The 15,861-nt window shown below is 42.6% G+C and overlaps 1 protein-coding gene across 8 annotated transcripts in view; it reads right to left on the minus strand.

Moving 5' to 3' along the window:
- Nucleotides 1-657: 657 nt before the first annotated feature.
- Nucleotides 658-15,861, minus strand: part of DOT1L (DOT1 like histone lysine methyltransferase) — a 95,847-nt gene continuing 80,643 nt past the window's right edge. For 6 of the 8 annotated variants that reach the window (XM_019489929.2, XM_059719604.1, XM_019489931.2 and 3 more), the window contains 3 exons: nucleotides 15,410-15,474; nucleotides 13,808-14,779; nucleotides 11,030-12,705 (listed from right to left, as the gene is read on the minus strand). In XM_019489929.2, coding sequence (XP_019345474.1) covers nucleotides 12,113-12,705; nucleotides 13,808-14,779; nucleotides 15,410-15,474 — 1,630 coding nt within the window. In that variant the 3' untranslated portion in view covers nucleotides 11,030-12,112. Of the gene's footprint in view, nucleotides 9,903-11,029; nucleotides 12,706-13,807; nucleotides 14,780-15,409; nucleotides 15,475-15,861 lie in introns of those variants that run through there. The other 2 variants (XM_019489928.2, XM_014599792.3) reach the window with 2 other exon arrangements.

Genomic DNA, 15,861 nt, shown 5'->3' on the forward strand with positions numbered 1-15,861 from the left:
CCATTACAGTCCCACGGGACATGCTCACGTGGTATTTCCTGAAAAGATCAGTAAGGCTTGTGGACAAATTGCTATCACCTCTTCAGGACTGCTCAGTATATACTAGTATGTCTCCTTCTGTTGGGATCCAACTTCAATTCAGGACACCACAAGTAGCATGCTGGCAGAGCTTAAGGATGATGCACTTTAGTCCACAGGTGTAATGCTTTCAGCATCTAAAATACTTTCGGTGAATCTTTGCTGAATCAGGACTCTAGGCTCCAGGTAGAAGCCAGGAGCAGAGAGCAACCTAGCAAAGGTTTCTTTCCTATTGGCTCCATGAAGCTGGACGACAATGTTAATGAAGGAAAAATCAGACAAGAATTAGAGATTTTTTAGCAATCTTATTGCATATTGCAAGCACCCAGAGCTTTCCATTCTTTAAATGCCCTCTAGGCAGGATTTGAAGTATTAGACTGAACTGTTCCCTGGAGGGGGTGGAGTTCGCAGCATCCCAACTGTCCACAGCTCTGGCCTTCATCGCTAAATGGACTTCTGGCCCAGAACATTCAGTGGGATCTTCGCAGTCGTAGATTTGAAGGATATTGAACACAATCCCCCTTGAAAGGATAAGTGAAAAGAAATGCCCTGCTGAATTAGAGAAGCACCACAACTGTACAATGTATTAAAATACATACACTTTAATATAAAGACAAAACTTCAAAGCATTGTTTCAATTACAAATCAAGATAAAGGGCACAAGAAATTAAAGTGACGGGAGGGGAGAATAAACTAACTTTTACATTGCAGAGAATTAGAAAGGTAGGGTGGAAAATATATATATTATACATACATATATACACACCAGAAGTATTCACGCTAGTTCTATGGAAGAATGAACGGAATGACAGGACAACTTACCAGTATAAAAAAAAAAAAAATCCGAGAGATAAATTAGGGGAAGTCTGAATTTTAAATAATTGGATTTTATAAGCTAAAATTATATAAACTAATTCCTATTTACTAGGAAACATCCCATATCACATGTTCTAAGCAATAAAATGGGTATTTTTAAAAAATCCATTGACAAATGGATTTTTATTAGTAGTTAAAAGTCTTACTAATCAATTCCTGAGCAACAGCAACTTCATAACCTACTGCATTCCCTGTCAAGTCCCACTCAGCAAGGGCAGACTCCCACTCCTAAAAAAACTTGAAGTAGAACAGAGACCTAAAGAGTTGGATTTTCATTTAAAACTGATCGCTTACAGAATAGGTAAATCAAAAGCCAAGCAGGATGGGTCAACCCATTCTACCTTTTCCTTATTAACTCCAGAAACATCACCTTTCAAGAGGACAATTCCACTGCACCGGGTAAGTAACCAGATCTTCCTTAGAATCACGGGGTCACAAACTTGAGAACTTCAGGGTTAATATCTTAAAACTTTTAGAAATCACATTTTGATATTGCTGCAAAAAAAACTCAACACAAAAATCTTGAGAGAGACTGTCACAAACATTAAATACACTAGAATGAGACTTTCAATTTTAGTACTGGAATTATCCCATGAAGTTCAAAAGCAACAGCATCTTGTATTGCGATATTCAGCCTAAATAGATATTTATATATTTATAATGTTATAAGGATAAATAAAATATGGCACTTTTTTTTTTTTCATGGTAAGTCTCAACTTTTAATGGAAACCTGAAAAGCAAGCTATGGAACTGACAGGTGGAGGGGGAGAAGGGAGGACTTTAAACTGTTAAGCAAAGGATTTTAACACTCCAACGCTGACTAAATCTGTGCTTAAAAAAAAAAAATCCCATCTATTGTGATTTCCTCAGTGCTGCAGAGATAGTTCACAAAAACACTTTCTAGTTTGTTCTCCCCAAACTAAAGTTTACATTACTGTTCGTTTGCAGTCCACTGTACAACTTCCATTTCTTAATAAAAGAAATCATTGCTTAGAGCTCCCAATGCTCTTCATGCTTTTGGCTCAGGCATAAATAAAAAACAACAACTATTAAAGCAATGACCTGCGAGTATGAATTGGGAGAATCCTCTAAGAAAATACAGTGTCATGATTTTCGAACCCTGGTGTAAAAGGTTTGATTTCCATATAGAAAGCAAACTGGCTATTGGTCGCTGAATTCCTACGGGAGCCCAACTTGGGCAACAGTACAGGGTTTGAAAGTCCTGATGACATACAGCTCTTCAGGGAACAGCACCAGTGACCGAAGTTAGCAACCCAAGTCGGAATCTAAGACGTAAGGATAAGGCTACTTCCAGGTCGGTGAAGAAAACATCAAGTGTAACAAATCACTGGGAGAGGTAAAATAGCACCATCTTCACCGCTGGGGAGAGGGGTATTGTAGTTCTGGTTGCCTACTCAGTTAGAAAAAGCAAAAAACGAAAAAAACAGGTGTCTACCATAGCACCTTATATGTAACCGTGGAAAGACCCGGGTCTTGGAATCCATCTGTTGTTCCAGCAACATAGCTCGATTTCAGCTGGAAGACACAGGACAGCAGCTGCACACTGGGATTTTTAAAATTAGCTGGAGTCTCGTCCTGCAAACGTGTCTTTTGGGGCAGAGCACCTACTACCAGTGAGAAGTATGGTAAGTCAGCGTTTACAGGCCTGGGTCTTTCATAGCACAAACATGCTGCACGCTTTTGATCGGAAGTTCCCTTTCCATTGTGCACAGCTACCTTTAACCAGCCTGCTCACCGATGTCAGTGTTAGAGCCTCACCCCATAGTGCAGGATCGTCTTATGAAATCCAAGTCAACACTTGCAAATCACTTGAGTCTTTATAGGTCAGAAAGAGCTGGGCTCCATGAATGACCCTCAAGTCCCACAGACACATTCCATCTCCGAGGAAAAAAAAGAACTGGGCACGAGCACTCCCCACAACCAACGAGCCACACCAGCAAGAGCTGTGAAGTAAAGCAAACATTGTACAAGTATTCCCAGTGCAGTCCAGTTAAAGCAGTTCTCCTCTCTGCTACACTCTGGCTATTCCAGTCCTAGGCTTCTCCTCCAAGTTGTAGGGCAGTGGGGCAAAAGGCACAAGCAGCGCTGAACGCCATTGTACTTTACTTACAACGCAGGGCTTGAGATGTGAAAGTCTAGCACAGGGACAGGCAATTATTTCGGGCAGAGGGCCGCTTACTGGGTTTTGGCAAGCCATCGAGGGCCACAAGACAGGCAGCCAGGGGCAGATATTCATTTTCTACATTTTTTAGGGGCTCCACGGGCCTGATAGTATGGCCTGGTGGGCCGCATTTTGCCCACCCCTGGTCTAGCATGTCACTTCCCCACTCCATGGCCAATTTAAATTGAGCTGGAGTGACTGAGTTTCTCCTAGATGGGAGTAAATGTGTTGAAGGGATTAGAGATTCCCCATCTGAGGAACATCATGAAGGACTGGTTTTCTTACAAGAAAAGCTCTACATTTCCAAGGGACAAAAACTCACTAAATTGTTGTTCAGCCTTAAAATCACCTTTCCCTCTATAACCCCCATTTTATTCAGTTTGTGTCAAGGCATGTTGGATAAGATCATCTTTACAAAGATTCAGTTTTCCCACAAACAACATCACTGTACACACACACACACACACACACGTGTGCCCAGATTTAGGCAGCCAAGAGATTAAAGACAGTATTGCACTCTACAAAAGTAATGCCGCTTCACAAACAAAATGAAAGGAAACGTTCCTCCGTAGATTAAGGCACATGGATAATTGCAAGCAATATCCAGGTAAAGGTTTGCACGGCCCAAGACATAACAGCCAATCAGCCTAAAATACTGCATCGTCAAAACTTTGAAACGTTTGGATTAAAAGGTGCAATGTGAAGCCTTGTGAATCACCTAGTTTTCAGACTTGGAAACTGCTCAGCAGACATCCACAAGAGCCAAAAAAACGGTAAGTCAAGTCACTTGCTGTTGCAAGTTAAACTTGATTATATTTATAGAGATCCCTCATCCCTTGGAATTAAGAGTTTAATAACGGAGGCAATTTAAAAACAATTGTTTCAATTTGGGCCCCAAAAAAGCATGACAGGATGGCAAACCCTGGAGATGTAAGCCCCCCATCTATTTACAGATCAGAGCTTGGCATTCGCTTCAGAAACAAGCACTAGTAACAGAAACCTTAAGCAGCAGCGAAGGCGGCTGTAGAACCAGACTCCGTACAACTTGCCTCACTCCAGCTACCATGTACCTACCTCTAGTGTTAAGTATGAAAAGTCAGGGTCCATAAGCTGATCAAACCCTGGGCCTTCTCTGAACCTGCTCACAAACCCAACTAATCTATAGGTTGGATGTAATCTGGGGTCTAATATTCCTCAGCAAAGGGGGCAAGGAGGCATGGGAGAGGTTTGCCCTTGAGCTCTCCCGTCCTTGTCTATGGCTCTACTTGGTTTGGAAGCTCTTTGGGGCAGGGCGTCCCCGGTTCTGGGCGAGTCTGTACAGCACTTAGCACAATAGGGTCCTGATCTATGCCTGGTCGGTAGGTGCAACCCTCGTATTTAAAAAAAATCTTTTAATATTCTAAATGTATGACATTTACTAGCGGTTGTTCCCCCCTCCACGCGCACACCCCCACCCGCCACTGCACAGCAGCGCTGTCCGTGCCCGCTATGAACAGAGGCACAAACAGGAGAAAGGGCTCTAAGAGAGAAGAAATGCCCACGGGATCATTACGATGCTCTGCACTCCCTACTGTTCACAGTCACTTAAGGGAATCTTTAAATCTAGCTGCACATGCCAGTGCCTTTTTATGGAAAGCTACAATGATCCCCCCTGTACAGTTTCTTCAATCAGATCCTCTAAAAGCAAATGACTGAACACACATTTAAAAATGGAGCTCACTGATTCAGATTTCAACCTGTTTCCTTGATGTCCCTAGTCTCTCCCCATGTACCATAGAAAACAACTGCACAAAACCAAGTAAGGTGCTTTGGGTGAATCTGATATCTTTTATTAGACCAACTTAAATAGTTGGAAAAGAATTTTTAAGCAAGCTTCCGGGTTCAAAAATCCTGTGTCAGGCTAAGGAAGTATCAGCAGTTGGTGTGTGCTCTTCCTTAGCCTGATGAAGGGTTTTTGAACCCGAAGGCATGCTTAAAAATTGTTTTCCAACTATTTAAGCTGGTCTAATATATCAGATTCACCCAAAGAACCTTGTCTGCCTATGACCTAAGACCAACACAGCTACAACCTCCACCCTTGCACAAAACCTGCACTCAAGGGAGTTTTGTTATCTAGGGCTAAAAACTGCAGAGTAAATGAAGGCTTAGTGGGAGCTCTCCCAGCTTTCCATCAGCGCAGCAGGTCTCAGTGGAGTAGAAGAGCCAAGCCAAAGAAAGGGAGGTAACAGGCCACCAAAAAAAAGGAAGCAAGCACAACGCTGGTTTCTGGGTTAGCAGAGATTTACCCCCCCAGCTCACAATTTGATGGAGAGGGCCACACAGGTTTAGCTCGGTGTAATGTTGAAAAAGTTCAATTTTTTTGGCAATGCAGACACTGCAAGATGCGTTTAGTTTCCTGATGAGTCCCTTGCTGGCAGTTACAATGTGGATGAGAAGGAACATTTGTGACAGCAGTGATGTGGACAAGTGTGGGAAACTAAACCAGAAAGAATTCCTTTCTTGAACTCTGTGTTTTGGCTTGAAGAAGTACCTCTCATTATTGAAAACAGGCCTCTGGCCTCAGGCTGTCATGCTAAGAGCACAAATAGCTAAAGTTTTCAGTTAGATGGATCAAAACCTTACTAATAACACTTAGAAATGAGGCAGCTTTTCAGCTACAGACTTCAAAACACTAAGAAATGAGGCAATATTCTTCCTGGTTTACAGCTGGGGAAGCTTGATATACAGAAGTTAAACTGATTTGCTCAAGTCAAATGAAAGTTGGTAAGATGGGCAAGCACTTCGGTTTCAGCTTCTACATCAAGAAATGGCTATTTCCAAAAATACAGCACTAAAATGCAGACTAGGCGAGATAGAAGGGTGGGTGTGCATATTTGGCAGGAAACAATAAGATCATACAGCTCAGCACTTATTACTCTGCCCTGAATCAGTATCAGCTTGCCTGACGCTTACTTGGAAGCTCCTCTCAGCTGAGATTACTGGGAAGACTAGATTCCTAAACAAGCAAAATGCATTAGAAACGAATCCAGAGCACAGAGGATCAGGCACAGCAGCAAAGGGTGGAAGATGCTGGCACAGAACCCAGGTAATCCCAGTGCAGCTCATTGCTGTTAGAAGGGATAATCAAGCCATAGAAAAAGTGCAGCCATGAAAGATGGGAGTAGCTGAGTTTGAGACTTAAATGGGCCTTACTTCCAAGGGCTGCAGACTAGAAAAGATGCTTCGCCATTTCTAGGGTAGTTAGCAGGTCAGAAGCTTTCAGTAGCTGGTTTCCCAAGCTGCCACTTTTGTCCAGACTTATTTTGTTGAGGGGAAGAAGCAGTACCTACTGGGCTACTCAGGCTCTCCTTTAAGGTTATTTTACTGTGGTTAGCAGCTAGGAGAGCCATGCAGTCCAGCAACGTAGTTAGATAAACAGAACAAGCTGTATCAAAATTTGGCTTCCATTTCTAAAGGCCTGTAGTCTGGTACACACAAATACATCTGTTGTACTTCCAGAACATTTTGCATTACCAATGCACGTACTAACCTTCAATCCAAGAGGCAGCATCCTCTACCACAAGAAAAACTGAGGAAGAGCGATTAAAGTGCCTTGCCACAAGGGAATTACTTGGCAGAGCAAGGACTGGATCGCAAGCTTTCAGTCTGTTTCTCAGGGCAGTTTCATAATTTAGATCTATTACCCCCACGCCGTACATGGAAACCTGGATACACTGAATTTAGTTGGATCATAATTCATAGGGCTGGGCCCGTTTGTCACTAAAAATGGAAGGTGGCTCGGGTCAAACCCTTTAGCAAAATAAGTATCAGAGGCCACATGCTTCAAGAGGGTACAAATGCTGGGTAGTGTGTGCATCCAGATGTTTAGAAGTTAGAAACCCATCATTAAGAAGGCACAATAGCCTCTACAGCTGTTGTTTGTTGCAGGGGATCAGACCTGATGATCTGTTTAGGTCCCTTCTGACCCTAGGCACTATGAAACTATTATTTTAAACAAAGTTCCTTGCCCTTGATCTGGCAAGTGCGAAGGGAGGTTGGGGGGTTGTTACAGGCAGAGTTTTCCATGTACGCAACCCGTGATGCGGTCTGGAGTTCCCTTCCTCGATGCATCTATGGGTTTCAGATGACAGAGCTCTGGAAGTCAGGGGCCCAAGCTCTTAGGCCCTTTTCACACGACCAGGATCTGGTGTTGTTATTTGGTGAAAGACCAATTAAAAGTACCTTTGAGTTTCCCTCTCATTTCTCAAGTCATGCAGGTAGATGCAGTGGGCAAGATCAATCTAACTAAAGCATGTACAGGGGCAGAGTTACAGTCCCTCCAGCATCCGTTCACATTTCACTTCTAACATTTCAAAACTCTCCAAGGATCCGAGCACTTCATTTTTAGTTGGGAATATAGTCAGCAGCTCTGCAACATTCAGTTACCCAAAGATCTGGATCAGGCTGGAGTTACCCAATTCAGAGCTAAATAATAACTGGGTTACAAGTCTTCCTGGATTCCAGGACCTGTTTACGGCTTCCACTAGAAGCTACTTGATGTTTCTCAGCTATTGCTCCCTGAGCATTATTTTTCCTCCTATGGATTCCCTCATTGTTGCTAAGAGCAGGATACATTGTCCCTTCCGCCTTTCCCAGGCACAAACCAGAAACCTGTTAAAACGATCCCTGGGAATCAGGGATATGAACTAAACCTACTTTCTGATCAAATAGGGACAAAGATAAATCTGCACACAGAGGCCACCTATGGGAGATGCACATTTTGGCATCAAATAACTGAACTTGAAGTCTTTAACCCACTGCCTGCGATTTGGTATCATGGGAAATGGCTAGCCTGAAATTTGCTCAAGGTAGGAGTTGTTAATTGGGATACTGCACAAACTTGGCAGCAAGCAGGGGGTAGGAGGAAAATGGAGAGAACAGGCAAGGCAAGAGCACAGGTCCTACCTCCATTCCTTTGAATCGAGGAATTCAGCATTGACATGCCTCTCAAACCAGCCCCAGAAAGGCAGCACAACTAAGCAAACATTAAGAGATACTTGGCTTGCCCCAAACACATCTAAGCAGCAGTTGATTCATGAGCCCAGTACTTTGTGACACAGTGAAATCCTATTCAGTAGCTGGTAAGGGAACAAGAGATGACATTATTAGAGAGCTATGAACCTAGCTGGAATGGGCCAAAGGATTCCAAGAGCCTCTGATCATCAATGATCAGATAAATAACGATCAAACTTGGGCTAGTAGGCAGAAGTTCACTTGAGCCCAGGTATGCTCTTAAAATCTAGTCACTTTGCTGTTGCAAAACCCCTTCTGTTATTGCAGTTTTCTCCATTGGTGCTTGGTCCAGTCTACACTACAGACTGATGTTGGTTATGAACTAACGGATCCTTCTCCCCCATTTTGTGCACTTGAATAAATAACATTTTTACCACTTTACTGTGCATTATACAATCTAAAAATAAATGAAATAAAGCATACAAAATTTATAAATTTATCACATCTCTATAAAATACAGCCACTGTTCAGAGCGGCACTTCTCTGTACACAGCACAGCAAGTCACAATACAATTATATGCACCAGTTTGATAGTGTGGCAGCAAGGTAAGCTAAACTGTGGTGTTTTTGTGAACTACCAATTAAACCTATGTAAAGCAAAGAATACAAAAGCGAATGCACTTAGTCATAAATGTACAAGGTTAAGCCATTTCTGAATCAAGTATCAAAACCTTACTAAAATACATCGTACTTAGAACAAAAACAGGTTGAGAAAATCTGTTGCTATCTGCCCCAGTATAGAAGCTCGGTTTTCGATCTTCCCAATATTAATAGAAAGAGCCTGACCAATACCAGTGATTATGCACCCTGTCCATATGCCAATGGCATCCCCCAATAAGTTATCAGTCTAGCTACTGAAATTCACAGCAACTTAAGCGCCACCAGTGGCTTTTAATGGCCAAGTAGTCCAATTAGACTAGACTTACATTTCTGTTCAAAGTATCTCTCAATTGTTTGAGCTTCACTGGGTTACACCAGGTGTTCTAGCTGCCATTCCAGAGGGAAGTATTGCGTTCTTGTTTGTAACGAACACCACAATAAAAAAAAAAAATGCCTGATAACAGAGCTGATGGCTCAGTTAAAAATAATTAAACACCCAAAACCAAAGGCTGCCATTCTTTGTAGCTCTCACTTTGCTGTAAACCAATGGACTTTGGTATATGAACAGAGTGAGTTGAATAAATAAGAAGCAGACCTTTCTGAGACTGGGTTTGGCATTGGTCAAGCCTCCATATTCAGCACCAAGGATTCGAACTAGAGGCACAGTTCTGACGGATGAAATAGCACCGAGAGGAGGCTCTTTACATCTCTGCTGGTGTGCCAGTCCTTTATTAGTCAGAGATTATTTTTAATTATTTGTGTTTATGACTTTAGATGGAATAAAATAAGTCAAAATTGTTTTCACTTTAAAAAAAGATAAATACTTTATCTAAACTATCAACAATACAAACTGGAGCTTTATTTTAAGCATTTCATTTGCAGGCTTGTTTTTTTTGTTTTGTTTTGTGTTAAACTCCAATTCACAGTAGAATCTGTTTTCTGTTATTAAGGTCTTTTTTTTTTATATCTTTTTATTATTATTATTTTGTCCAGTAGTAAGAGAGTAGAAACCCCTGCACAGGCCAGGTGAGCACCTTTCAGTGGAAGCCGAGTGAAGTTGGTCCACGTTGTCCTTGCATAGGTCACATTGGGTTGAGGTAGAAATCCTAGTTACCTGTGGGACATGAGGAGAGGAAGAAACCCGTCCAAGTCAGACACTTAAAAATCATCTGCATGTGTTAGATACGTCAAGCTTTTCTATATAGTTCCTAGACTGTCTGTTAGTCAGGAGAGAGAAAGAGAAGAACAATCCTTTCATTCATCCTGTCATTCAGAATCAGGCATGGAAGAGATCTATTAGGTTGCTGCTATCTGCACATCTCCAACCCCTGCATGTCAGTGTAATAGCTGTTGTTTGATCCCTTGTTCCCACATTTAGACCAGAGATTCAGCAAGGTCTTTTAAGTGTAAAACTATGCTTATTCAATGGGATTGCTCATGTGCTTGACGTCAGATTAATACTTCAGTACTATGACCTGGATTCTCAGTCCAATAGCCATACATTTTGTGTGTGTGTGTGTGTCTGTGCACGCGCATGTGTGCGTACGTGTGTAGGCGGGCAGTTGTGTCACTAGCCTCTGGCTCTATATTTAGTTTCTGTATAACTTGCACAGGCAGACTAGGCCTCTCTGTGCTTCCATCTCCCGGCTCTGCCCATCTGTCTATCTAACGTGTTTGTAGAGTACCTTGAACTGGGGTCCCGATTTCAGTTCAGCTGGGTGCTGTACATTCAATTTTCCACAGTGTCCTCACCCAAATCTAGCAGGTAAAAACATGGAACCTAAAACCCACCCATAGCCCCCTCTTTTCCAGTCACCATGCTCAAACATCATTATAGCTTATTACTGTTTACATCTAAGTTACTGGTATTAATCATGACTTTGACAATGACTACTGCTGTAGCTCAGAGAAAGCTACTGGGACCTCCCTGCTCCTAGGTTCATCTTTCCAATATGGAGATAATACTTACCTGTCTCACAAGGAGGCTGAGGGACTTTGGGCTGACAGAGCACTTTGCTGATCAAAACACTACAAGTGCAAACTGTAAGAATCTCTAAACTGTACTCTAATTTAATCCAGTGCTTGAGAAGCAACCGCGTATATTAACCATCCACTGAATATAACTTCTGTAACCAAATAAGAGACCTGCAGGAGAGCAGGCTTTTGTGCGTAACACTGGCTTCACTAAAGCAATCGGGAATTGAATCACAAAACCAAAGAAGTTTACATAAGGAGAATATGTAACTTTGTGGTAATACATTTTATTCTACAGTTGGTCTGAAAGACTCTATGATACTTGATTTGTTGAAGTGCTCGCACATACACTCTCCAGATGCTTTCCTCTTGTGCACAGCCTTATTCCTCAATTAGGTTAGATTAGAATTTAGCACTGGGTATTCAGTTAATAGACTTTGCAGTGCAGAGTCTACACAGCAAGCCAAAGACTGCCAAGGTGAGCATACCTTGTACACTAGCCAACGGTCTATTATTGCTAGACTTAGGGAAAACTACTAAAACTGCAGGGAGCAGATAATGAAGATTTCCCCTTTTATTCTTATTTAATTTGAATAATAAATATCATCTGCAGTTTGTGATATCAGTTGTTATTATCAGGCCAGACATGAGTTAGACTGGTTTTGTACTTTCATTGACCACAGCACACTGTGCAGGTCACATTAATGGCAACCCCAAAACTAGATCATCCTTTTTCCATTATATCCACGGAAAAGTAATAGCACATGACCTACAGATTTTCTTTTAGTTTTTTGGGGCCAAAATGTGAGGTTCCACAAAGAAGTATCACCATGCTGTCACACAGCATCATAGGGAAGCATCATCAGGAGACAGGAGCACTCCATGTTAATATGGAACTCAGAAAAGGCAGCAACCTCCTTAAATGGCTACATCTGAAGACATTTGCCTGGAAAATAATAATGGTAATCTTCTAATTTTGGCTGCTCTCAAATAGGCACATTTTTCAAGAATATTCAAATGAAGAAACACCATTTCAAACACGTCACTAATTGCTATCCCAGCCAGCCTGACAGTCAATGAGGCAAGAGTTATTACTTTGAGCACTTGGTGTGTCGAGAAATCCTGACTCCCAAATCAAAATGTTGAGTCTCCAACCTCTGCCATGAGTTTAGCTGCTCCCCCAATTTTCCTGGGATTTCTCTATGTGAGGGAATCTGTCCCTCCCACCCAATACCAGCCACAGACAGAAGTCTAAAAAGGAAGGAGTGTCATTCACCATCTTGTACAAACCTCCTGGTTTTTTCTCTAGCCTTACCTTACAAAATAAGAACCGTTAGCTAAGCAAGCTCTTTATCGTGGCTTAACCCCAGAAAGGTGCGAAGCATAAGGAGACTGCATGCCAAGTGTAACCCACATAGCAGACGTGCCGGTTGCGTTGGACTGCGGGATCATGGGCGCGGTCTGTGCCAGCGCCAAACGGGGCAGAGGAGGGTGATGGACTGTAAAGGAGGGACGGGAAGTTTTGTGCTGAAGAGAAGCTAGCTTAATAGACAAAGAAGCATTAGCAGATTGGACAGAAGCAGCAGAAGATGATGGTAAAAAAGCTTCGTTAGCTGGAATGGACGGCAAGTTCTGCAGAAGCGCAGGCTCAGAGTTAGAAGTGAGTAATGGAGGAGGAGGTGGCAATGAAACGTTAGGAGGTGGGGGAGGAGGGGTATGAAAAACAGATTGCACTGGAGCTCTGTTTAGGTGCTGGGCAGGTCTGTTCTCACTAGATGTTACTAAGCTAGAGGAGGGGGACTGGAAGGATGAGGATGAGGTGGTGGCAACAGCCTGCAGAGGGTTTAAGCTTAGCATTGTGCTGCTAGAGACAGCACTGCTGCTGAAACTGGCTCCAAATTGATGAGAAGAGGAGGCAGAAGGCACCGCATGGTTAAAAATACCTGCAAACAGGAGAGAAAAACTCAGCTTCAACAGATGGGCTTTGTACAGTCACAAGTGACAAGAGAAACAAAACTAAAAGCAAAAAAAAGCAAAATTATAGCAGTTACAGCCCCATACAAAATATGCAGCATGAAACAGCAGCAAGCAATGAGAGATAATGATGCAGGCCAGGAGGTACAAGAAATGTACTTACCTTCCTAAATGCCAGGAGGGAAAACAGCCAAATAAGCAGAACTTTTTGGTTCTATACTTCACAGGCAACCGTGCAATGAGGTTACCTGGTCATTCAAGTTGCATATCTGAACACTCAAATCGCTGCTTATCTCAGACTCCCCTACCCAACTTACCCACTTACAAGACAGCAGAGGGGAAAGCGTATTTCCATCAAATCTACAGAGTAGAGCTAGACTGCTAAAGTGTGAGAGTTAGGATTTCCCGACATGGTGCATGAATAATTATGGGCAGATGGTCTGAACCTGCCAATGCTGTGGATTAAAGGAAGAATCACTCCTATGTTCTTCTCTCCAGAGTTTGCCTCACGTTTGGGACCACAGATGCAAAGCCTGTGCAGAATCACAAAGTGCCAGAGGTGCATAAGGCATTAGCTTTTCATGGCCAAGGAACATTCCCTCCTTATCAGCAGAAATCATCATAATCCTATGTAAATCATATGATCTCATCTGAAAAGGATACTAATGTTTAGCATAATCAAGAGGAATCTCAATTTTCACTGAAGCTGACAAGTTAGATATTCCTCACTGCACAGAGAGGGTAACATGGCAATTTCAACCTTTAGTATTGCAGGCAAACCTAAACCAATTCCAACATAGCAACAACTGAAACAGCTATATGCTATGAAATCAAGTCTGGTGTATTCTCATTTCTTTAGGAAGATGCAATTATATGTTCATCTAGCAGACAAGAAAGCTCACAATAGTTCAGTCCTCAGCCCTGGAATAATTCTGGCATTCCTGAGACATGGGCTATGCTGGGTGGACCTCCTCCACCGCCTGCAGAAGCGAAAGGGTTTCATACCTGGAGAGGCATTGCCATCCTTTCCTCTAGCCCTGCCTTATACCAGAGAAACAGAGCTCTGCCTACCTCCAACTGTTCCACCTGTAACCCCAGAAGAGAAGTTCCCCATAGTGTGAGAATTAGTCAGTCTGGTTGCAGCTGATGACACGTGGACCAGACTGGCAGCAGCTGGCATTGTATTAAATAAAGACTGCAATACTGAAGAGTTCGTCACCGAGTTGAGGTTTGCTGGCAAGGCCATGGGGCCAAGGGGGAACTGCGATCCAGTGGTCAAAGTGTTTAAGAAAGAATGGTGTGTCTGAACAGATGCTGGGTTGCCTGCTGAGGAAACAGCAGTGGAAAGGCTTTTGCCATTTAGAAGGCCACCCGAAGATACAGCAGCAGCAGAAATGAAAAGGTTGTGGCCATTTTTAAACTCCACATCTCGGTCCCGTCCTTTGCTGGCCTTTCCATTATGCTGCAAAGAGCTTTTTTCTGAAGAGCCCCCTGTACGAATGTTTAATTCGCTCATCTCTTTGCTTTTGACCCCTGACCGATTTAAGTCTTCCCCTTTCATGCTGCCTAGGCCTTCAAGCTGCCTCTTGTTCAAAAAGGGATTTGTCTCTGAGACACCCAAGTCTTTGCTCCGCTGAGACTGAAAACTCAGAGAGGAATTAAGGGAAGTCACATCTGAAATCTTATGAGGAAGAGAAGCACCATCAATAAAGCTGTGTAAACCAATATCTGTCGTCAGTCCACCGTTGTACGTGAATCCATTTGCAGCATTTGTGTTGGGGCTGAGTCCATCTGTTCCAGAGGAGGGCATGGTGACATTTTTTCTCGCATGTGCCGTGATCTTGCTGTCAATGGCCATGCCATCCTCAGAGGATGGCCTGAAGGCAAACAGTGAATTCTGGCTCAGAGATGAAACAGCCTGCAAGGGACTATCTGTAGTTTTGGTCAGGTTGATGTCAGATATTGGTGAAAAGGTAGACTTCCATTTACTGCTATTCATGTTCTCGCTGGTTTGCGCTTGTTTTCTTCCAGCTAAACTGCCACCTGGTTTGGAAGGCAGAGTTGCAAGCATGAGTGAACAGAATTCACTTAATCTTTAGTAAGTAGAATTGGTTCAACAACTGACTCACTTTAATAATTTATTCTACTTTTTGATGAGAAGCAGTTTAAAACAGCTGTTCAAATCACCTTCAATTTTAGTTTAACACACCTCAAAAGTTCTGTGTTAGTGTAATCTGCACTGCCATCCACCTTCATATCAAAGACCCCACCTGCTCATGATAGATAGATAGTCTCAGGCCTTCATGTCTAGGAAGAAATTTAACTGTGAAGTGCATCACCATTTCCAACTCTACCAACCATTCTATTCCAGGTGCAAACAAGCAAGACTGCAACCTGTGGCCACAAATTTAAAGGGGCTTTTGTAGCCACCAGCTATGAACAGAATGGATGCGAGGTTTGCAACTTGATGAAAGCAATCTGCCTAAAGGATCTCACATGCACAAACTTCTGGTTTCAAAGGAATATCTGTGGATTTCTGATCCGATACACAGTACACGATTCCACCCAAGGAGCCTGCAATCACCTGACAACCTACAAACTATGAGCCAGCAGAAAGGCCATCCTCACATGCACTGTGAATTACTTTAAACAATGAATATTCCCCACACCTACCATTTTCAACAGTCTTTTGTGGAGATTTGCTTTCCAATGATATTGTTGCAATTTTTCTCTCAATTCTAATTTAAAAAAAAAAAAGAAAGGTTATTTTACACAGCAGGCATGGAGTTTTGCTGCGATTCACATGTGGTCAACTTTTCACTGCTCTTTTCCCTCCTTTGGTGCCAAGTTTGCAGTTGATAAGTTACATTTGTACTGCATCTTTATACTCTTCCAATGCTCAGACCCCCAAGAATTATTATTACCATAACTATGGTAAGAACATGGCACATGTTTTACAGTACAGAGCAATTATAAATAACATTTTGGGGCAGGAGGTAAAGAACTGATGCAAGCAGCCAAAATGGAACAGGGAATTTCTATACTCAGAAGTTCCCAAACGTGGTACATTTATGTACTGGTGCCAACACTCCTGCAAAATGTTGTGGAGGGAACACAACTGATCA

The sequence above is a fragment of the Alligator mississippiensis genome, chromosome 16, assembly GCF_030867095.1.
Source record: "Alligator mississippiensis isolate rAllMis1 chromosome 16, rAllMis1, whole genome shotgun sequence".
In the NCBI taxonomy this organism is placed as follows: domain Eukaryota; kingdom Metazoa; phylum Chordata; order Crocodylia; family Alligatoridae; genus Alligator; species Alligator mississippiensis.